The following is a 24,442-nucleotide window of genomic DNA, read 5'->3' as shown; positions in this document are numbered from 1 at the left end:
CATTACCTCTTCACCTAATAATACCCGTGTATTTATATCAAGGACTCCCCCTAAATATGAGAAACCCCCATCCTTTCTCTCATTAACTATCCTCAGTGATTGATTCAATCACAGTTACAATAAAATAGGAGAACAACTCCAAAACACAAACCCACTATTGCTAGAAGCACTAGAGTAGTATACAAAGAACAAAATACAACTCAACTAAAACAAACCAACTCTAAGTTTTTGATAAACAGTAGCAGCACTAGTCTGATATAAAATAAAACACAAAGACTCAAAACAACGAAACTCTAAAACTCAATTCTTCAATGACGACTTTTATAATGTTATTAAGGTAGAGTCTTTATTATATATCCATTGTTCTCCATGTGCTTTTACTTCGATGGACTAAACAATTCAGCTGTCCATAATTATATTTTCATCAACAATCTTCTATAAACACAAAATATATTTTAACCAAATCTATTATATTTTCGGCACCAACCTTTCTAGATACACAAAAATATATTTGCTTAAAATCTTCCTTAAAGAAATATATTTGCATAAAATCTTCCTTATATAAACATAAGGTACAAAAATATATTTTCTTCAAACCTTCTGGAACCACACGATATATTTGAAGCAAATCATTCTTGGAAATAAATTCAAACACACGACAACTTAAACCGATAAAGGAAAGCTTATAGAGCCACATGCATCATGGAGTAACATAAACTAAATCTTCTTAGATCATACGGAAAATACATCACTCCAAAGAATGCGAAAAACAGCACAACACCTTAAGTATTGTGTCGTACTACATGTTTAGGACATCTGGTAGAACATCTTAGAGTGATTTACATATGTTCGGTGACCGACACTGACACCTCATCTAGTAAAACATATGTTCGGTGATCGACACTGACACATGTGATTTACATTCAATTTTGATATTTTTTTAATTACTATCAACGACGACATGTCTATATCGTGTCCAAGTCTTAGAGTTTCATAAGTCTGCACCCCCTGACCCAGGGCCTGGCAACGCCACTGGCCATAGCCATCCAAAGATATTTATTTTCCAAAAATTATGCCAAAATGTTTTAGGATTTAATTAGCTGCTTTGATGTGAATTTGGTATGTTTTTGGTTTTGAAATTTTGGGGATTTGTATGTGTAAGTTTTGATTTTGTTTGCAGTGAGATTTTAAAAATTTAATTCAATTTTATGTGTTGTTGTTGTTTCAAATTTGAATCCAATCGTGAGAATCCAAGATTAATTATGGATATGGGTTTTAAATTTGATAATTAGGGATCTAAGATTAATGTAATGAAGGAAGAAATGAATAAGGGGTCCAAGTTCTACCTTTATGAATTGATGTGTTTCAATTCCATAGTTTGTTATTCATAGTTGGATCCTATTAATTTGAGATTTTAGTGAATGGTGAAGGATTCAATCAATTCTTGTTTTTTCTGGGCTTGTTTGTTCAAGTTTTTATGGGTTTTATATTAACATAATATTTGAGATGATGATCTAGAGGAAGGAGAGGGAATGAGAAGAAGAAAAAGAAAATAAACCAGGTGTTGGTGGGTCACTATTACATACAATGGACCTACAATCAAACGGTTGAAATCATATAAAAAAATTAGACATTAAAAAACTAACAGAGATGACCGAAATAGATCATGAAAGAATACATAAGGGACCAGTTTGAGACAATTCTTAGTTAAGGGACCATTATGAGACAAAGAATTAAGTTAAGGGACTGACTTATCAATTAAGCCATATATATATATATATATATATATGAATTTACAAGTGCACAAAATTGAAACAAGTGGTAAAGTAGTAAGTTATCGTCTCCACATAAATTGTCATTAAACAAAGTAATTAACAAAACTTATATGATTTGAAATGCAATTAAAAGAATTTATGGTTTAGGTTTGCAAGTTCGAAATTGTCTTACACAATGCAAGATTAAGTTTTTGATTAAGATAATTAACATCGATTAGAATTTCCTTGAAACCCCTCTACCTTCGTTGTTGGAATTAACTTGGTTTAGCGTTAGTTATGACCTAGCCTTGAGTCCTTGTAAAACCTATTTTATACTTAATTAAGCTTAATTAATCTTTTATTGTTTTAGAAACCTTTATTATGTTATAATGATTTTATATAAGTTTTAGGAATAATACATGCTTGCTAGTTTTGGTTTGAATGAAATGTTATATGAAGATGTTCAAAGAAGCAGCGCTGAAGGCAAGGTCAGGGTCGGCCTAAGGGCCAAGCTATCAAAGCAAGGGCTTTAGGCCTCAAGATTTTAGGATAAAAAAAAGTCTCAAAATAAGTCAATTTAACTATAAATATATAATATGATATGCTAATAATTGATATTTATCTAGTATAGTTGGTCAATTTTAAGGCCTCAAATCCTTTTGGTCCTAAGTTTAAATCTTGGGTTCAACAAAACTTGATTTATTATGTTTTTGATAAACATTGTTTTACGTTTTTTTTATTTATTTGGATTAAACAAAACTTGATTTATAATGCTTTTAATAAGCATTGTGTTTTTTTTTTTTTTTTAATTTTAAAAAGCCTCATTATAAAATTTGCTTTAGAGGCCTCTTGACATGTTGAGCCGGCTCTGGACAAGGTTGTAGTGTTACGACATATCAGGAGCTGTAGCGTTACGACATATCAGACTTGGTCAGCGCTGAAGGCGAAAGCTGTAGGAAGTTGTAGTGTTATGACATATTAGAAAGTTGTAGCGTTTAGAAGTATCAAAATTGGTCTAATAAATATGCACTAAAATGGGTTCGGAACATCTTAAGTTTGAAGAGGAAGATAATGGAGTCTCAAATAATTAAATAGTATACCAAAGGGATAAGGAATATTTTTATGTTTAATGGTTTAGAAAAAGGCCATCACATGTTAAACGATCAAAGGACACAAAAGAATAAGAAATAACTTGAACTATAAAAGGACAACAAACCTTCAACTTAAGTGTGTGATGTGGGCGTGTTGTTGTATTGTAAAAAATTAATCATTTTTTTATTTATCATTAAAAAAATCCGTTTTTTATTTTATTTTCTAGAATTCTAGGCGTGAATTAATTAATAGTGCATCAGAATGACATTGTGTTGTATATCAAAGTTAACTTAAAATGCATAAAAAAAATAAAAAAGAAAACTTATCAACTAAGAAGTATTGGTATATTAGTGTGAAAGAATCATGACATTGGTACATTTGGTTCCACAAAATGAAAAAGTTGACGGATTTTCTAATAGTTGACTTAAGTTTATTCATTTCAAGATTGAGACTTAGTGTGAAAAATCATTCTATTGTAAATGAGAAAGGTCATTATGAGTCAATAAAATATTTTTCGATTAATGATAAATACTTAAAGAAATATATTTCTCCTATGTATGGGATAAATATGGAAAATGAATAAAATTTGCTAACATTATTTTATTATTGAATGTTAACAAGTATAAGAGGTTGCACCGTCAAATTAAACAAAAGTAAATTATTCTATAGTTATGACATAGAATAAAAAATTACAATATTATAGAGTTATTCTTAGTGGATTAATAAAACTAATGAATAAAAAAATTACATTAGTGTTATTTCCTCCCTATTTCTATTATAACTCTATATTATGTGCCAAAAAATTACTATAGAGTTATTCTTTAGTTACCCCCCAAAAAATTACAATACTATAGAGTTATTCTCTTAATTTTGGGAGGAAATAATTTAAGGTGGTTGTAACTTGTAAGCTTGCCTCTTCTACAATTTTGTGTATAAAGCTTATGATAAAAATTATTGGAATCGTATAATAACAAAAATTCGTATGGTATATATGCAAGAATAGGAGTTTCCAAGCGCTTATGATTTTTCATTTATCACAATGTCAATTACCTTGATCATTGAAGTGCTTAAACAATAGGAGTTTGAACAAAGAAAACATATCATACACCCTCCGGTCACAAATATAAACAAAAATTTATATTTTAGATTCATTCAATAAATGATGTATGTTGTCTACCATAAATAGGGTTGGGAATAGGCCAGGCCGGCCTACAGGGGCCTATGGCCTGGCCTGTTTAAGCCTGGTCTGGCCTGGCCTGTTTATTAAAAAGGCTAGGCTTAGGCTTTTTAAAAAGCCTATTTAAGTAAATAGGCCAGGCTTAGGCTATCAAAAAAGCCTATGAAGCCTAATAGGCCGGCCTGTTTATGCATGTTAGGCTTCATAGTGGACTTTTTTAATAGGCTTTAAAGCTTTATAGTGAAATAGGCTTTTAAGGCCTTATAGTAGTGATAGACAAGTCCTACACTGAAATAGGCTTGGAGGCCTATTAAGCCTATTTAAAAGTAGCTAAAATGGAATGTTTAGTGACTTTAATAGTAAGTAGGCCTGTAAATAGGCTTTCAGGCCAGGCCAGGCTTTTAAATAGGCCAGGCCAGGCCAAAAAAATAGGCCTATGAAAGGCCATAGGCCAGGCTCAGGCCTGCAAAATTTTTCGTAGGCCAGGCTCAGGCCTATCAAAGCCTGGCCTGGCCTGGCCTATTCCCAACCCTAACCATAAAGACCACATACATCATTTATTGAATGAACCTAAAACATGAATTTTTGCTTATATTTGTGACCGGAGGGTGTATGTAATTCACATTCTTTCAACATTCCGATAGATATTTCACAAAACTATAAATTCAACACTCAAATTCACATATAATTTTTGGTTATTTGTTAATTTATTTCTCACTTTCCAAGAACAAAGTTTGTAGCAAAGGCCCAAGCGTTGTTGTTGACCGGGTCTGCGAGGTGGTCAGCAAGGTTTTCCAAAGGTCCCTTTCCGGTCACAATGGCTTGAACGAAGAATCCAAACATAGAAAACATGGCTAACCTACCATTCTTAATCTCTTTCACTTTCAACTCTACAAAAGCTTCTGGGTCATCGGCGAGACCCAATGGGTCGAAGCTACCACCTGGGTAGAGTGGGTCAATCACCTCACCAAGAGGTCCACCAGCAATACGGTAACCCTCAACAGCACCCATCAAGATAACTTGGCAGGCCCATATGGCAAGGATGCTTTGTGCATGTACAAGACTTGGGTTGCCCAAATAGTCTAGCCCACCCTCACTAAAGATTTGGGACCTGGCCTTGAACCACCGACTTCGCCAAATGTGACGCCATTACGCGCCAACAACTAAGGGAACACACAACCTAGGGCTCGAACATGGCCCATCTAGAGTGGATAACCTCAAGTTCACGGTTTTTTGCAAATGTCTCTGGATCAGCAGAAAGTCCAGCAGTATTCCAACCATAATCACCAGGGAATTCACCAGTCAAGTAAGATGGGGCCTCACCAAAGAATGGGCCCAGGTACTTGACACGGTCTGGACCATACCATGGACTTCCTGAAGAAACTTTCTTTGTGGTTGTTTTTTCATGGTGACCCTTCCAATACCAAGGTCTTGGGTAGAGGGGTTAAGTTTGATTGCCTTTCCAACCAATGATGAAGAAGAGAGAGACATTGTTGAGGCAGCCATTGTAGAAATCTAGTGGCAATTAAACTTAAACCAAATGAAAACTATAATAGAAAGTGAAGAGAGAGGTTATTGTTGATGCTTGTAATCGGGTCAGTTGAGCATTATATATGTCAAAAAAGAAGGTAAGGGTTCCTATCTTTCGAAGATCTTTATCTAAATTTGTATTGGTTTGGAGCATTGCTTTTGTCCTCTTGCTTCTTATACCAAACCATTTATCAGATCATTTATTTCCCTTACTAGTACAACACATATAAGATGATCAACCCTAATATCATTAAGTATTTATTTCATCCAATACCAAATTGCCATGTATGATTTTGGATAGATTAGTTTTTTATAGGGTATAACAAATAGATGTACATACAAAGATTGGGGAACAATAGTGCAATGGTCCTATTTTTATAAAATAAATGTCATTCATTATGCAATAGTCACTTGAAATTTTAACCATATATAATAATGAAAAATGACATGCAATTACGACACAAATTAAACAAAAAGATACATGTAATTAGATAGTTTTTTTTTAGGGGTGTAATTAGATAATTATGAGGCAGGAATTTTAGAACCTATTCTTTAAATTGGAGATTTTATTAAAATATCAAAAGATGGTAAATTTTAATAAATGATCATTCTTTGAAAAGACTCTGGATGTCTAATTTATGAATATAATTTTTATTTTACAATATATTATTGTATTGGTACAGTTTATTAAAATAACACACTGAGGCACGAAAACGTGACAACACTTTTTTTTTTTTTGAAATACAACAACACATGTTATAAAACTTGTAACATATTTTAAAATATCCATAATAAGTCACAAAACAATGCAATTTAAGTTCAACCAAGAAAATTGAGCCTATCTATTTGTAACTTGTGTTGCAAGCAAGTAGAAACTTCTGAGCATTTGTTCTTTCAGTGTCCTTTTGCAACTTCTATGTGGAACTAGCTATGTTCATATCTTTATCATTCTCGACCACAATAACTCCACCTTTCTTGAAAAAACATTGAACTGGACTAACCTACACACTATCTGAGATTAGATACATAATACTTGCATCTAACCATTGTAGAAGGATTCGACGCTATATCTTCATCATTTGATGAAGAATATTTGGTTGTTATTTTCTTTACATGGTGAGTTAATCGGGCTACTTATGCAGTGAAAGTTGTAGCTTCACTGCATAAGTAGGAGTTGTAACTTTGCTATATACTTGCATTCATTCACGGTCGGTTTGGTAAGACAATCAACTATAAGCTCCTTTCAAAAAAAACAATCAACTATAAGCTGACTTATCAACTATAATTGATAAATGGAAAATAAAACATATCAAATCAGAAATGATAAAATTAGTATTATTAAGTAGAATTATACGAAGAATAAAATGAATCAATTATTTTGAAACAAGTGAGTGGAGTATTTTGAAATGGACGGAGTCGATTAATAATCTCAACTCTCAAGAGTCACCTTTCAAAATACGCGCAGAACATGAATCCATTAAAGTGGGGTGCTATAAATACGTACATGAACCAATAACCATTACACTTAGTTCATTTCCAAAGCCATAGCGGGAAACTGAACCGTTAAAACTCAAAACTTTCATCAAAAACTTGTTGAAAAAAAAGATGGATTTTTATGCAATGAAGAGAAAAAAACTTCAGAGCTTTTGTAAGAAACACGGGATTCCTGCGAATTTGAAGAATGTCGAAATGGCTAGACAACTTACTTTGCTTTATAAGGTTCTTATTTTTCTCAATTTTTTATTTTCTTTTTTGGTAATTAGAATTGTTTTTTTTTTTTTAAAATCATATTTTTATTTGATTCATAAGGTTTATTTTCTGAGACCCTTTTTCTCAAGTTTTGATTTTTTTTTTTCTCTTGTTTTTTGTTGTTGTTTTGATTGTTGAATAAGAATTGTATAGGGTTTGGTAAAAATCACGTTTTTCATCTTATAATAATATGCTTGTTTGTTATGAATGTTGGGAACAGAAAAGTAGATTAGATTATTAAGCTAAACCCATAAAAAAAATCATTTTTTTAAAGAATCACTTTTATAAGTTTTCTTAAGCTTGTTATGGTTTTGTCAAGTTTTATAATTTTATGTCTAAAATACCTTTACACCAACAAAGCAAATCCATTTACCTTTTGATAATATCTAAAAGGCTAAATTTCACCGGAGGTCTTTTAAGTTTGAGGATTGTAACAGAATAGTCCTTTTAATTATTTTTGTCACACATAAATCCTTTAAGTTTTAGTTTGTAACAGATTGGTCATTTAAGTTATTTTTGTCACACATAAGTTCTTTAAGTTTGTGAACTTTTTCAATTTAGTTTTTATGCTAACCAAAACGATGTTGTCGCAGACAGACTAAATTGAAAATGTTTACAAACTTAAATAACTTATGTGGGACCAAAATAACTAAAATCAATCTGTTATAAACCTCAAACTTAAAGAACTTATGTATGACCAAAATAATTCAAAAGACCAATCTATTACAAACATCAAACTTAAAGGACCTCTGGTGTAATTTAACCTATCTGAAAATACTAGTTATCCCTTCGAAATGAAATATAAGCAAAAAGGGGTAATTGAAAAGCCGATATACATTGACTTTTCAACTACCACATTTGCCTCTGTAAAAAATAACTATCACATTTGCTTATATTTCATTCTAGAGGGAGTACTAAATAAATAATAAATAAATAACTTAGGACATTAGAATTTATAATTAGACTATTTTTGTTGTTTAAATTTTGTTAGGGGCTAATGTGTTATGAAATTGTTAATTTTGAAGACTATTTGCAAAACAAAATTGCACACTATTTCTTGGGGACTAAGTAATCTTTACTCTTGTGTTATTCATTTACTTAGTTGTTGGTTTGGTTTTCTTATGCATACAGGGAGAAGAGAATACAAATCACGTGTCACGCAAGTTACAATCCGATAAAATCAAAAAACCTGTTGAAATTATAATATTGGACTCTGATAGTGATACCGATGTTCAAATGGAAGTTTCAGGTATATCAAATTCTATGTTACTAGTTTTGTATTTGATTTTTGCTTTTATAGTTTATAGTTTATTTATAAATTTTGAAACTTTATATCTATAGATGTTGTTGCTGAGAAGGATTCTGATGAGATGAACAATGTAAGAGCTGAACATTCAGATCAATGTATAGTCCAGTCTGATCTTAATATTCATCATGAGGTTGATTCAGGTATGGAAAAGTTTTTTGAATTTTACTCAGTTTAGAATCTACTACTATTAATTATAATGGGAATAACAGTTTTTAGTGTACAATTTTTTATAATCAAAGGAAACCATGATTGGTCTTATAACCACTTTTCGTGTATTAATCATTCTGCTAGTAAGATTTCTTAATCCTTGAATTTTTTGAACATTATTTCGATACATCAATTTATTTGTTATCTTTTACAGTTTGTTGTAAACAAGTGTTATGGGAATTAATTTTTAAGCATTCCTGGTGAAAATGCAGATGTCAGCATCTTCTCAAAAGATGAGTGTCAAGAAGTGTCCAAGACAAAATTGCCTTGTGAAAGAAGCGATGAGAATGTGAAGAAAAATATGCCAATGAGTGTTAATAAGGAGCGAATTGAAGACAATCAAGAATTGTATTCATTAACACCAATTGATCTTAATGTTCATCACATCGTTCATTCAGGTATAGGGAAGTTTTTTGAAGTTTACTCATAGTTTTTGATGATTGATATTGATATGTATAAATTACAATCTGTAACTCTTTATGAAGGTAGTTAAAAATAATTGGTGTCATAAATGTCGAGAAAATTTGAAAAAAATGTAGACAAACAAACACTATTGTGTCAATATTAATTTTCTAGATACTATTGCTGGGAATGATTTTAACAAGAAGACCGATTTAGGCGTTGAAAATTTACCAGACGAGGAACCGAATCAATTTCAAGCTACTTGTCAACTAAGTGAAGCCATGTCTGATCTTAATATCCATCACATGGTTGAGTCAGGTATATGAATGTTACCACAGTTTGTAATGTACAATCTATAACTATTCAATTTTTATATTTGACTGTTCCTACAACAGCTTTTGCTGCACTAAACTTTTCCTGTTTTTTTTTTTTTAACATTTCTTTTACGCATGATTTTACTTGTTATCTTTTACACCTTGACATAAACAATCCTATAGTTGATTTTGTTCCAAATTGGTTTATTATTTTATGATGTCATCTCAAACCTTTATATTTTAGGCACTGCTGTTGGACATGTTGATGGCAGTGATGTGAAGTCAAGATCTTCGCAAAAGACGGGTCGAGGTGGAGAAGAGTACAAAATGAAATCGCCACCTGAAAGAAGTGATAATGTTGGAAGTGTTAATAAGCAGCAAATTGAAGAATATCTTGAATTGAATCTTGCTACACCAACTGAAAGTGGAATTGTTTTGGAACAATTTGGCAACTATATGATGATGGGAGCATTTGAGATGTCGAGTGAATATACTGATGTCCATCAGAGGTCAATCATAGAGAATGTGAATCTTTTATATGTTTCTCCAATGGAATACAGTGACTATTCAGTTGATCAAGTTCACAAATCACAAGATGCTACAACATGTGTTGATACATCTTCGGGTGCGAAAGGTCCATTAAATGATGTTGAGACAAGTAATATCGATGCTCACAAACTGGCTGTCGCAGGTAAGTTGATTTGTTTCGTGAAATAATCTATGGTCATAGTGTACATATTAGAAAGATTTCTCAATCTATTAACATTGTTTTATACAAATGAGTTTATCATATTTTCTAACCTTGGATATTTTAGGCACTGCTACTACAAGTGCTGAGTCTTCAAAAAAGATGAGTATAAGTCCAGCTTCAGGGGAAATAATTGGTTCATCTACCAAGTCGCTAATTAAGTCAGTAACACCAAGAAATATTGGATTTTGTGATGTGGAGGGAAGCTCGCAGATTGGTGTTAGTACGGATAATGTTCAAATGGAAGCTTCAGGTATAACAAAGCTATGGGCTTATATGACTATTAAAATGCCACTTCTTTGGTCGTTTGATATTTCATTTTTGTTTTAATAAAAATATTAATTAGTTTATAAATTTTTGCACGTTTATATTTATAGATAGTGTTGCTGACCATTTACTAGACGAGGAACCACATCAATTTCTAACTACTCCACCAAGTGAAGTCAAGTCTGATCACAAGGTTGATTCAGGTATATTTTTTTTTTCTGCAATTTTACTCGAAGTATCAACGATCTATAGTAGCTACATTCTAGGTATATTGTAGATTTTTATTTTCAATTTTATCATTGACGTTTTTTTTAACGACTTTCGGTGTATGTATCTTTCCTGCAGCACCAAGCGAGGATGAAAATATGGTTGGGAGAGAAGTTGAAGTATCAAGTGAAAAAACTAATGTTCAGGAAGATACAAGTGAAAATAAAAAAATTGAAGCTGAAAAAATAGATCAGATCAGTAATCTTCAAGGAAAAACCATGGAGAATGTGAATGATGAAGGTGCAAGTCCCCGTTTGGTTGAACACGTTCCCAATTTGGATTATAATAATTGTGTTCAAGTTGAAGCTGCTGCAATGTGCTTTGATGTGTCCACATGTGCGAAAAATACTGATGAGAACACCGATGTGCCTGTTGAAGATAATCTAGATGAGGTTTGTTCGTGTAGTTTTGATGATTCAGATGGGACAGCACTTCAAGTTCTGCCTACTGATCCAACCAATGAAGTAGAGACTAGTGATCTCGGTCATCACAAAATGGTTGTCACAGGTATATTGATATAATTGGTTTTTTATTGAAAATTACATGCTATAATGTTGTAATTTTTTTCAGCCTTGGTTTTCTAGGAATGAGTTTATAATATCTCTAACCTTAATATTTCAGGCACTGATACTACATATGCAGATACAAGTCGAGTGAAGTTTGAATGTTCACAAAAGGTGAATGTCAGTCCAGTTTCAGAGAAAGTGATTGGTTCATCTGCCAATCTGCAAAACATTTCAGTGACACCAATAGATATTGGATTTTCTGATGGGGAGGAAAACATGCAGATTGGTGTCAATGAGGAGGAAGTTGATCACAGTCAAGTGAAAAATACTGATGAGAACACAGATGTGGCTTTTGAAGATATTCTACATGAGGTTCTTTTATCTAACTTTGAAGATTCAGATGGGACACCAGCTCAGTTTTTGCCAACTGAAGTGAGGACTACTGATCTTGATGTTCAAGAAATGGTTGTCACAGGTATATTGATTTGTTTCACTAAATAATTTATGGTCAATAGTGTACACATTAGCAAGATTTCTTAACCTTTTAACATTGTTTTATAGAAATGAGTTTATAATCATTCTAACCTTGGATACTTTAGGCACTGCTACTAAAATTGCATTTACAAGTGGTCGTGGAGTGAAGTTTGAATCTTTACAAAAGAATACAAGTCCAGCTTCAGAGAAAATGAATGGTTCATCTACAAGGCTGCTAAATAATCCAGTGACACCGAGAGATATTGATTTTTGTGATGGGGAGGAAAGCATGTCAATTGGTGTCGATGAGGAGCAAGTTGATCCTAGTGAAGTGAAAAAGATTGACGAGAACATCATGACTGTTGATTCAGGTATAGAGAAGTTTTTTGAAGTTGATCCTAGTGAAGTGAAAGAGTTTTTTGTAGTTGATAATCTATAATTGAAACAGCTTTTATTTTCTCTGTTTTTGAATTTTTTATTTTCAATTTATCCATGACCAATGACTAATCTTATAGTAAACTTTGGTGTACTAAACTTTTTGCTGGTATATAAGTTGGATTTAGCCTAAAAAATTTGATGCATTCATTTACTGGTGGAACATGGCTGGTGTGAATTTGCTTGCAATCTGTGAATGTGATTGCTTCAAAAATGCTATGACAGATCAACATTTATGTCATGTATATATTCATTCATAAATAAATAATCCAAACAAACAATTGCTAGAAATGGGTTCAGTGTAGTCTAAAAATCGAAACACTATCATATTCCTAACTAAATAATTGAATTTAACTATAATATCGAATTCATTCTTTTGAGCAATTCCTCATATATTTTTGTTTATATAGGATCATTAATTATTGGCTAAAATAAGGTTTTGGTCCCTGCAAATATGTCTGGTTTTAATCCCTGTAAAATAAAATTGTTGTTTTTGGTCCATGTAAAATAATTTATTTTTGAAAATAGTCCTTGGAGGGACTATTTTCAAAAACAAAATATTTTGCAGGGACCTTTTTAAAAATTAAAAAATTTTGCAGGGACTAATTTTCTAATAAATGGGTTCAGTCCCACGTGTGCAAATCATCACAAAAGTGGGGTCAGGGACCAAAACCAAAACGAGACATATTTGCAGGGACCAAAAACATCAAATTATTTTTATAGGGACTAAAACCTAAACGAGGCATATTTGCAGGGACCAAAACCATATTTTAGCCTTAATTATTTATACATTTTCAAACTTTATATTTCTAGATACTGCCGAGAAGGATTCTGATGAGAAGACCAGTGTGAGTGCTGAACTAGATGGTGTCAAGTCTGATCACAAGTTTGATAATGACCAAATTGAAGACAATCAAGACTTGTCTCCAGCAACACCAAGTGATCTTAATTTTCATCACATTGATTCAGGTATAGGGAAGTTTTTTGAAGTTTACTCATAGTTTTTGATAATTGATATGTATAAAAAGGGCAACCCGGTGCACTGAAGCTCCCGCATACGCAGGGTCCAGGAAGGGGTCCCACCATTTGGTGTATTGATAATCGATATGTATAATTTACTATTATCTCTAACTATTTATGAAGGTATTAAACAATAATTGGTGTCATAAATGTCGAGAAAATTAAAATAATTGTAGACAAACAAACACTACGTGTCTTTCTGCTATTACTATTTAATTAATTTGAGACTAATAATAATCCTGCTGTTCACAAAATGGTTGTTACAGGTAAATGTATTTGTTTTGCCAGATAATTTATGGTCATAGTATGTACATATTAGCTTGATTTCTTAACCTTTTCACACTGTTTTATACAAATGAGCTTATAATCTCTCTAACCTTGATATTTTATGCACTGCTCCTTCAAATGCAGATACAAGCAGAGTAAAGGTTGTTTCAGACGCACTTGCTAATGATTTGGTGAAGGAAGTTGAGGATGTGGATGATAAATTTGATCTTCTTGAAGATGTTTCTGAAACTAGCAACGGTAGCAATGAAGCTAGAAAGCAAGGTAGCATCTATACCCCTCTTGGATCGAACATAAAGGATGTTGATCTTTTACATGTTTCTCCGGTGGAATCGAGTTCACCTTTTCATAAAGCTGATGATAATGTTATGCACGGTGGAGACTACGATCTCGGAAATTGTGGATTTGCAGTTGATGTCTTTTGCTCCCATGATAAATCCATTTTTGCTGAGGATACTGATGACAAAACCATCATGTCTACGGAAAATCATCCATATGACGGTCATTCACCAAGTGGGAAATACTCAGATGTGGAGGATCTTCAACTGGCTGCTTCAGCAGAATTTGGTGAAATGTTGGTGGAAGTAGAATTTAACCTTGAAGATGACTGTGAAAGTGCAAAGTGTAAAGATGAAGCTCTAAATTCAAATAGCATCAAAAGCCCTCAACGGTCAATCGTAAATGATTTTAATCTTCTACATGATTCTTTAGGGGATTTTAGTTCATATTTTGATGGAGAAGTTCAAAAGCCTGATGATAAAATTATGCATTGTGGATCTGGAAAAAGTGAATCTGGAGTTGATGATTTTTGTTTCCCTGATGAATCCGTTGTTGCTAAGAATACTGATGGGAAGAACAATGAGTCCATGCAAAATTTTTCATATGAAGGTAATTCATCAAGTGTTCATTATATATTTTTTAAATATATTGTTATTCATAGCTTATATAAATAAGTTTCCATGATATAATATTTTATTGCATTCTTTCTTAATCCTCTATCTTCACATGCAGATACTTGTGAAGCGATGCTGAAATCATCAGAAAAGTCTTGCATTGCTGCAGATCCTGACGAATGCATTGGATTTTCTCCTAATTACATTGAAGCTTCAACTAATAAAGGCTTTGAGGTTGAACCATGTTTTGATCCAAATACACTTGAAGAAGTTGGTATGGAAACTTGTAACATGATTGAAAGCATGCAGATTGATGAAATGATGGAGAAGGAAAACAATCAGGGAGAAGGTATGAACTTTTTTGAGAACTTTGATGTTCATGATGGTGTTGGTGGAGTTGGAGCAGAAGATGAAAATCAACCTAGTGAAACAGCGAGCCGGAAATGGAAGAGGAGTGATGCAAATTCAGACGAGGAAGTGAAAGATGAGATTGTTCCAACTAGTGAAATGGAATCAAGCAACTTCAGCCTTCATCAACTTTTTGCTTCAGGTAAAGTTTAAATTTTGAGTAAGCAAATGCATTTGAATTTTTATTCAACAAATGTTTTAAATCGAAGTCGTGGTCGCAATTGCATTGTCCCGGTTACTTTGTGAAAATATTTAATTTCCATTTTATTACATTTATGTTCACTTTAAATTGTGAAGAATTCATTTTCAGAATGAATGAAAACCATGTTTTGACATTTTCAAAATTTTTGAAAATGAATTCAATCTGTTTTTAAAAATTGCAAAAGAAAATTACGAGCAAAATGCATTTCCTCAATGTTCATTAGTTGAAGTGAAAATGTAAACGAGACACATGAGAATAAACAGACCCTTATGCTGTAGTTAAATACGTTTGATGCAGTTCAGATTGCGGTTGCAGACCTTTTTAAACATTGCATAAGCAACTGTTTCGGTAGGAATTAATCGATCTTTTTGTAAACCTTGATTTATAGAAACTGCTTCTGGAGATGAAGATGCTTATCCTAAGAAGTTGGACTCACCATCAAAGGCTACACCAATGATACATAAAGAGAACATTAAATTTGACAAGAAGGAAGAAGTTGGGTCAGTGATGTCTAGGAATAAATTTGCTAAGAGGCAACCTCTTCAAGATCTTAAGCAGAGTTGAACTTTTGTGTTAAGTGGAAGTTTTTTTTTAATGCATATTGCTTAACTCCTTTTATTATAAGACTGAGATTTTCACATTCTGCATGTGAAATGTACAATATTGTTGAGATGTAATGCATGCTAAAGTTCATATTTTGGTATGAAACATTGTCACTGATATATATTAGACTTGACACTGATGTTGGCATTTCGACAACGGTAATGATATGAGAAATGTAGTAACTCAATGCAACATTGACACATGTTGGACACTAAACTCGTCTCTAAATTGAAGTATCAGTGCTGTATTGATAGTCTAATTTTAGAAAATATTAGTTTTACATGGAATAACTCAATGCAACACTGACACATGTTGGACACTAAACTCGTCTCTAATTTCAAGTATCAGTGTTTTTTGGATAGTCTAATTTTAGAAAATTTTAGTTTTACATGGAATAACTCTTCACTTATAGTTTTTTATATGCTGTGGTTATAACTTTGACATCACCATCTCTTAGTTGTTGCTGAAAATTGTCATACATTGTGTTGTTATTTTTTATTCTCTATTTAATGTACACTTGTCTAGAGAGTTAAAATTATTAGATAATATTGTTTTAAAAGTGAAAGAAACCGTATTACTGATAGTGTTACTTCAAGATCTTCATCAGAATTGAACTTAACAGTCTGAGTAGTGTTTTTTGGTTACTGATAGTATTTTGGTGAATGATGCAAGTTCTTTTTAATGCTTATTTATTAGACCATATACAATGGTTAAAACCATTCAACTACACTCAACACCAAACTAAGCACACAACACACAATATTTTTTTGTGATATTGGAAGTAGATTGAATAGTTTTGTGATATTGGAAATATATTGAATGAGATTTGTGATATTGGAAGTAGATATGAATGAGATTTGTGAAGTTGGAAATAGATATGAGTCTCTATATATAAGTACATTGTGTGGTGGACACTGACAGATTCAAAATAAGTTATTGTATTGTATTAAAGTAAATAGTGGGGATAATTATTAAAGCAAATAGTATGTGAAATAATGGGCACACATTCCAACGAATGGAGATAGACCTTCAAATAGTATATGAAATAAGTCACAGATAATTATTAAAGCAAACAGTGGACGACTAGACAACACACAATTATTAAAGCAAACACTGGGATTTATTACATTTTTTACACATGTAATAAAATCATAGTACGTTTGCACCAAAAAAATAAAAAAATCATGGTACGTAAATATTTATCTTGTATAAAAGTGTAAAAGTGGCATACACGTATACCGTCGGTGTACAGAAAGAGAAGGAATATTCTTGTTCTCGTTTAACTTATAATAGCGGGAAACAGAACCGTTTCAAATTTCAAAACAAAACCAAATCCACAAACCTTATTATTCTCGTCTTCTTCAAAATCAAAACCTTATCTTTTTCCTACCAATTTTCATTCAAAAACATTCCTTCTTGTTGTTGTTGTTTGAAACAAAACAGAGAAGAAAAAAAGATGGATTTTTTTGCAATGAAGAGAAAGAAACTTCAGAGTTATTGCAAGAAACATGGGATTCCTGCGAATTTGAAGAACATAGAAATGGCCAAACAACTTTCTTTGATATATCAGGTTTTTTATTTTTTTTATACCCTTTTCTCAAATTTTCAATTTTTTTTTTTTTTAGTTTTTTTGTGAATATAATTTTCGGTTTGATAAAAATTATATTTTTCGTTGACCCTTTTGTCAAGTTTTAATTTTTCTTTGTTGTTTAGTTGTTTTGATTTATAGGGTTTGTTAAAATGTTTTTTCTTCTTAGAACATGTTTGTTATGAATGTAATAATCACGTTGTTTTCCTTCACTATTTTGTGTTATAAATAATCATCATTTTTATTAAAAATCTAATCTTTTTGAAGATAATCACTTTTTAAGTTTTGATCCGTTTGTTTTTGGTTTTTTTTTTTTATAATTTAAAAATGTGAATTTGCAAAAAAAAAAATCTAAAATAGTTTGTTTCTTTAAGAAATCGATAAAAAAATAACTTCAAATTATAAATGACAAAATCACCTTCGTTTTTATTTTATTTTATAAAAAATACTTTTTTTTGTATAGTATGAGACAAACAGGACCTTACTCTCCAAGAATATGTGAAACTTAATTTAATCCCTCAAATATGGACTATTAGACTATTTTTAACTATTTCTAGATCAGGGACTTCTTAAACTATTGTGGACTATTTAAGCTGTTTAAATTTGTTTTTTCATATGTTCTGAGTTGGTAATTTTGAGAATAATTTAGTTCTCTGTTGCACCGATACTTCTGATTGAAAATGTGTCCTAGTGGTGTCCGACACTGACAGAACAGTGACATTTGTGATTAGATTGAGTTATGTCACCGTTTCGGGGGCTTCATTTGTATATTCTGTACTCTTTTCTCTCTCCTTATATATATATATATATATATATATATATATATATATATATATATATATATATATATATTTTCCATTCAAAAAAAAAAAAAGACTGAGTTATGTCATATTTTCAAAATTTCATCGGTGTCAACGTGTCTGTGTTAGTGTTGTTTTCCGTGTCTGTGTCATGTGTCCCGGTGTCTGACGTGATTATATCTTTTAGTTGTTGATTCTGTTTAATTATGCATACAGGGAAAAGAAAATCAAAATCCTGCACCACCCAAGTTACAAGCCGATGGAGGTGCCGATAAAGACAAATTAAATGTTGAAGTTATAGACTTGGACTCAGACAGTGGTGCTGATGATGTTCAAATGGAAGCTTTAGGTATATCAAAGCTGTTGCTAGAACAATACCATTTATATTTAATGAATTTCTATGGTAGTTTTGTATCTATTTTTTGTTTTTATAAGAATATTAGTTTCAAAATTTCAAACTTTTATCTTTATAGATACTGTTGCTGGGAATGATTCTAAGGATTTGAGGGATGAACATAAGCTGGAGGAGGAACCAGATCAGTTAAGTGAGGTCAAGTCTGATCACAATGTTGATTCAGGTATAGAACTTCATTTAAATTTTACGCAAACTTTGTGTTAGAACAGCAACTAGGAAATGAAAATCGCAACACAATGAGACACGAACTTTGTTCACACAGTTCGACCACTGGTGCCTACTTATAGAGCAACTATAGTTCCGTAAATTTCTTGATTGAAATTAAGGTTTCAGTGTTACAAGCCATATAATATATATAGCACTATGATTCAGATTGCGACAATGCCCATGAACCATACCTTGATTGAGCCATACTCAACAGTTTTAATCTAGTCTATGACTGTTTATAAAGGCAATTACAATTTTTGGTGTACAATGTTTGATTTTCAATTTTATCCTCGATTGTTGTTATAACATCTTTCGGTGTATGTACTAATCTTTCTACTAGTATATATTGTAAATATTTTCCATCTGATGAATGATAATATATCACCACATAAACTTTTTTGATAATTTCTTGATGTGTTGAATGTTAATTATTGATTTTTTTGAACAATTTTTCCACGCATCAGTTTACTTGTTATCTCTTTCATTTTGATATAGACAAGTACTGTAGTTGATTTTGTTGGAGTTAATTTATAATATCTCAATCTCAATCCTTTATATTTTAGGGTCCGCTGTTGGGAATGCAGACGCTTGTGAAGTGAACTCAGCATCTTTGCAAAAGACGAGTCATGGTATAGAGGAGTCTAAGTTGAACTCACCATCTGAAGGAGATGACATTGGATCCGTTAACGTACAGGAAAGCATGCAAGTGAGTGTCAAAAAGGAGAAAAATGAAGACAATCAAGAATTGCATTTTGCATCATCAAGTGAAGATGCAAATATGGTGGATGTAGAGCATGAGATGTTGCGTGAACAGATTGATGTTGATGAAGATACGAGTGAAACTGAAAATGTTGGAGATGAAGCAGAAAAACTAGATGAGGAACCCGATCAAATTTTAACTACTCCACTAAGTGAAGTCAAGTCCGATCACAAGGTTGATTCAGGTATAGAAAAGTTTTTCGAATTATACTGAAATTTTGTAATCTACAATTTTGTCTGATAAAAACTTTTGGTTTTCTAATCTTTCTGCAAGTAGAATGTCTTAATCCCCCTAATCCTTTATTTTGTTGTACAGTTCTTCGACACATTTATTTGTTATCTTGTAGACCTTGATATAGGCAAGTGCTATAGTTTATTTTGTTGCAATTAGTTTATATTGATATCTCAAACCTTTATACTTTAGGCACTGTTTCTGGAAATGCTGATGCCCATGAAGTGAGATCAGTGTCTTCGCAAAAGATGAGTCAAGGTCTAGAAGAGTCTAAGTTGAAATCACCACCTGAAGGAGATGATATTGAATCCTTGTATGTGGAGGAAACATTGCAAATAAGTGACAATAAGGAGAAAAATAAAGACAATCAGGACGTGCATCATGCAACACCAAGTGAAGATGAAAATATGGTTGAGGGAGAAGCTGAGATAGTGAGTGATAAATCCTTGTATAGTGTGAATTCTTTAGATGTTTCTTCCAAGGAATCCAGTGGCCGTTCGGTTGAACAAGTTCAAAATTTGGATGATAACAATGGTGCTATGGACGAACCTGCTGCAATGTGCCTTGATGCATCGACATGTGTGGAAAATACCGACGAGAACACTAATGTGGCTGTTCAAGACACTCTAGATGAGGTTCATTCATCTAGTTTTGAAGATTCTGATGGGGCACCAGTTCAAGTTCTGCCTATTGATCCTAATGAAGTAGAGACGAGTAATCTCGATGTTCATGAATTGAATGTCACAGGTATATTGATTTGTTTCCCCAAATATTTATGTGTGAAAAGGTAAATTGAATATGACAGGTTCCATATAAGATGATTTAGAAAAATGTCAATTTTCATTGAATTATCATTAAATTTTGGAGTTTGATGGAACTACCATATAGCTGCATCACAGAATCACCTTGTATTTCATTTTGTTGTTATTGGAAGTTTTAATTAGCTGTGTGTGATATAGTTAACTGCTTAATCAGAGCACTTGCATGATTTTTTATTTTTCAATCGTCATTAATTTGTGAAATTGTTTTCTTAACAACAATTTAGGTATAGGAGGAATGAGTTTATAATCCCTCTATCCTTAATATTTCAGACACTGCTACTAAAAATGCAGCTACAAGTGGAGTGAACTTTGAATCTTCACAGAAGATGAGTATAACCACCACATCAGAGAAATTGATTGGTTCATCTACCAAACTTCTAAGTAATTCACCGACACCAAGAGATATTGCCATTTGTGATGTGGAGGAAAACTTACAGATTGGCGTTAATCAGGAGCAAGATGATCATGATCAAGAGAAAACGATGGATTTTTCTCCCACTATGCTAAGTAGTCCAGGGACATCAGCAAGTGATTCGGAAGAAAGTTTGCAGATCCATGCCAATAAAGAGAATATTGATCCCGGTGAAGGTTGGAATCCAGACCCTAGTGCAGTTGACATGAACGACGATGAGGATCTTACTCCGTCTGTTTCAGAAGAATTGGGTAATGATTTGATAGAGGGACAAGTTGCAAACGGGGATGATGAAATAGATCATCAAGATATCTGTGGAAGTGGCAATGGTTGCGATGAAGATGTTAACAATTGTGGCATAAATAGCCCTCATGTTTCTCCAAAGGAATCAAGTGGCTGTTTGGTTGAACAACTTCACAAATTGGATGATAATAATTGTGTTCTATCGGAAGATGCTACAGTCTGCCTCAATGCATCAACTGGTGCGAAAAATATTGACGAGGACACCAATTTGACTGTTGAAGAAATTCTAGATGCAGTTCATTCGTCTAGTTTTGAAAATTCATCAGTTCAGTTTCTGTCAATTGATCCATTACGTGAAGTTGAGACTAATGATCTTGCTGTTCACAAAATGGCTGCCACAGGTAAATTTATTTGTTTTGCCAAATAATTTATGGTCATTATGTACATATAATTTATGCACTGCTTCTAAAAATGCAGATACAAGCGGTGTAAAGGTTGTTTCAGAAGCACCTGCTGATGATTTGATGGAGGAAGAAGTGGCGGACGTGGATGATAAATTTGATCTTGTTGAAGATGTTTTTGAAACTGGCAACGGTACCAAAGAAGCTATAAACCAAGGTAGCATTGATAGTCCTCATGGATCAAATGTTAACAATGCTGACCTTTTACATGTTTCTCCGGTAGAATCGAGTTCACCTTTGGTGGGAGGACAAGTTCAAAAATCTGATGATAATGTTATGCACAATGGAGACTACGATCTCGGAAATTGTGGATTTGGAATTGATATCTTGTACTCCCATGAGAAATCCATTGCTGCTGAGGATACTGATGCAAAAACCAATGTGTCTATGGAAAATCTTCCATATGAGAGTCATGCACCAAGTGTTAAATTATCAGAAGAATTTGGTAAAAAGTTGGCAGAAGTAGAATTTGACCTTCTTGAAGATGACTGTGAAACTGCGTGCAAAGATGAAGCTCTAAATTCAAGTAGCATCAAAACCCCTCAAGGGTCAATCGTAAATGATTTTAATCTTCTACATGATTCTCTAGGGGATTTCAGTTCATATTTTGATGATGAAGTTCAAAAGCCCGATGATAAAATTATGCATTGTGGATCTGGAAAAAGTGAATCTGGAGTTGATGCCTTTTGTTTCCCTGATGAATCCATTGTTGCTAAGAATATTGATGGGAAGAACAATGAGTCTATGCAAAAAATTTCATATGAAGGTAATTCATCAAGTTTTCAATATTCAGATGGTACACAAGATCTATCTATGACAACCGGTGAATTGCATTCTAGTAGCGGTCTTAATACTTATCCCATGGCAGCATTAGGTATAATGCAGTTTTGTTTATAAATATATTGTTATTCATAGCTTATATAAATATTTTTCCATGATATAAATTTTATCTTCACATGCAGATGTTTGTGAAGAAGAGATGTTGAGATCATCAGAAAAGGCATGTATGGTTGCAGATCCTAAGGAGTGCATTGGATTTTCCGCTAATGACTTTGAAGCTTCAACTAATAAAGGCTTCGAGGCTGAAACATGTTTTGATCCAAATACACTTGGAGATGTTGTTATGGAAACTTGTAACATGAATGAAAGCATGCAAATTGACACGATGGAGAAGGTAAACAGTCAGGGAGAAGGTATGAACTTTTTTGAGAACTCTAATGTTCATGATGGTGTTGGAGCAGAAGATGAACCTAGTGAAACGGCGAGCCGGAAAAGGAAGAGGGGTGATGCAAATTCAGACGAGGATGTGAAAGATGAGCTTGTTTCAACTGTGCCTCAAACTAATGAAATGGAGTTGAGCAATTTCAGACTTCAACAACTTTTTCCTTCAGGTAAAGTATAAATTGAGCAAGGAACTGCGTTTCGACCTCTATTCAAGTGTTAATGCATTCAATATATGTTTTAAATTGCTGCCGTGGTTTAAATTTTATTGCCTCGTTTACAAGATATGAAGAGTGCATTTTTAAAAACAATGTTTTGACATTTTGAAAATTTCTGAAAATGTGTTAAATCTGTTTTCAAAGACTGTAAACGAAAACTATGTGGAAAATATTGGAAAACTTATTTTATGTTTGTTAGTTGAAGTGATAATGAAAACCAGACACATGGAAATAAGCGACTGCAGTTCATGCAGCTGCAGACCTTTTTATAAAACATTGTATATGCGTCTGTTTCGGTATAGGAATTAATCGACATTTTTGTAAACCTTGATTTATAGACACTGCTTCTGGAGATGAAGATGCTTATCAAAAGAAGTTGGTCTCACCATCAAAGGCTACACCAATGATACATAAAGAGAACATTAAATTTGACAAGGAGGATAAAGTTGGGTCAGTGATGTCTAGGAATAAATTTGCTAAGAGGCAACCTCTTCAAGATCTTAAGCAGAATTGAACTGTTAAGTAAATGTAGTGTTGGTTATTGTTTATAATTTGGTGAATGATCATGTTACTATTATTTGATGGTCATGCTTTTTAGTATTGGAAGTTTATGATTTATGATGACTATTGGTGTTAAGTGTAAGTTCTTTTTAATGCTTATTGCTTAGCTCTTTTTATGATAAGATTGAGATTTTCACATTTTGCATGTGAAATGTACAATATTGTGGAGTTGTAATGCATACTAAAGTTTATATTTTGGTATGAAACATTGTCAAATATATCTATTAGACTTGACATAGATATTGACATTTCTGTAGTTGCTCCTTTAATCTTTTAGTTTAGGTTTTGGTGATGTTTTTATTTAGATGTTGTTTTATGTTTCTTTGCCTTTGTTTAATTAGCTCAATTGTGAAAGCACCCTAGTTAATCCATGATTTCAGGTCCTCTACAATAGTGTCCTGTGTTTAGGAGTGTCTTTGGAGTCAAGTTTTTTTCGCAAATTATGCTTTTGTGAGTGTTTAATTCGATTCAAGTGTTACCAAACATTTATGAATTGTATCATTCCTCTACTCGGGTTCCATTGGTATTTTGATGATGTTGATACGATTCAGAACTTTCCTTGAAGTTTTTGAATTGATTCAATTTATCCCTTCAATATGTTTTTGGCTTAGTTGATACGTATCAGTGTTCTTTGAATTGTATCAAACTTCATCTAGGTTTCATGATATGATTCAAACTCTTGTCTATTTGAATCAATTCAAACTTCATGAGGAAATTTCCTGATATGATTCATTGTTCATGTGATTCGTATCAATCTTCATGTTCTCCAGATTCTCTCTTTTTACACTATTTGAATCGTATCATACTTTTTATGATTCGATTCAAGCTTGTTGTCTTGTGAATAAAATCAACTATTTTTCAC

The 24,442-nt window shown here is 32.6% G+C and overlaps 2 protein-coding genes and 1 pseudogene across 2 annotated transcripts; 2 read left to right on the top strand and 1 right to left on the bottom strand.

The window, feature by feature from the left end:
• Nucleotides 1-4,737: 4,737 nt before the first annotated feature.
• On the bottom strand, nt 4,738-5,565 carry LOC11439647 (chlorophyll a-b binding protein of LHCII type 1-like; annotated as a pseudogene).
• A 9,205-nt stretch (nt 5,566-14,770) lies between these two features.
• LOC120575942 (uncharacterized) lies at nt 14,771-15,781 on the top strand. Its single transcript, XM_039826835.1, has 2 exons — nt 14,771-14,979; nt 15,428-15,781. Exons 1-2 carry the CDS (start codon nt 14,781-14,783, stop codon nt 15,601-15,603), a joined length of 375 nt encoding a protein of 124 aa, XP_039682769.1. The 5' UTR covers nt 14,771-14,780; the 3' UTR covers nt 15,604-15,781.
• A 1,136-nt stretch (nt 15,782-16,917) lies between these two features.
• On the top strand, nt 16,918-23,796 carry LOC11443597 (uncharacterized). Its single transcript, XM_003619122.4, has 9 exons — nt 16,918-17,212; nt 18,247-18,379; nt 18,504-18,608; nt 19,216-19,596; nt 19,836-20,390; nt 20,735-21,520; nt 21,597-22,454; nt 22,543-22,971; nt 23,358-23,796. Exons 1-9 carry the CDS (start codon nt 17,099-17,101, stop codon nt 23,531-23,533), a joined length of 3,537 nt encoding a protein of 1,178 aa, XP_003619170.1. The 5' UTR covers nt 16,918-17,098; the 3' UTR covers nt 23,534-23,796.
• Nucleotides 23,797-24,442: the final 646 nt, after the last annotated feature.

The sequence above is a fragment of the Medicago truncatula genome, chromosome 6, assembly GCF_003473485.1.
Source record: "Medicago truncatula cultivar Jemalong A17 chromosome 6, MtrunA17r5.0-ANR, whole genome shotgun sequence".
NCBI classification, from domain to species: Eukaryota; Viridiplantae; Streptophyta; class Magnoliopsida; order Fabales; family Fabaceae; genus Medicago; species Medicago truncatula.
Note: the sequence above shows the minus strand (reverse complement) of the source record. Positions and strands in the feature narration are given on the sequence as shown.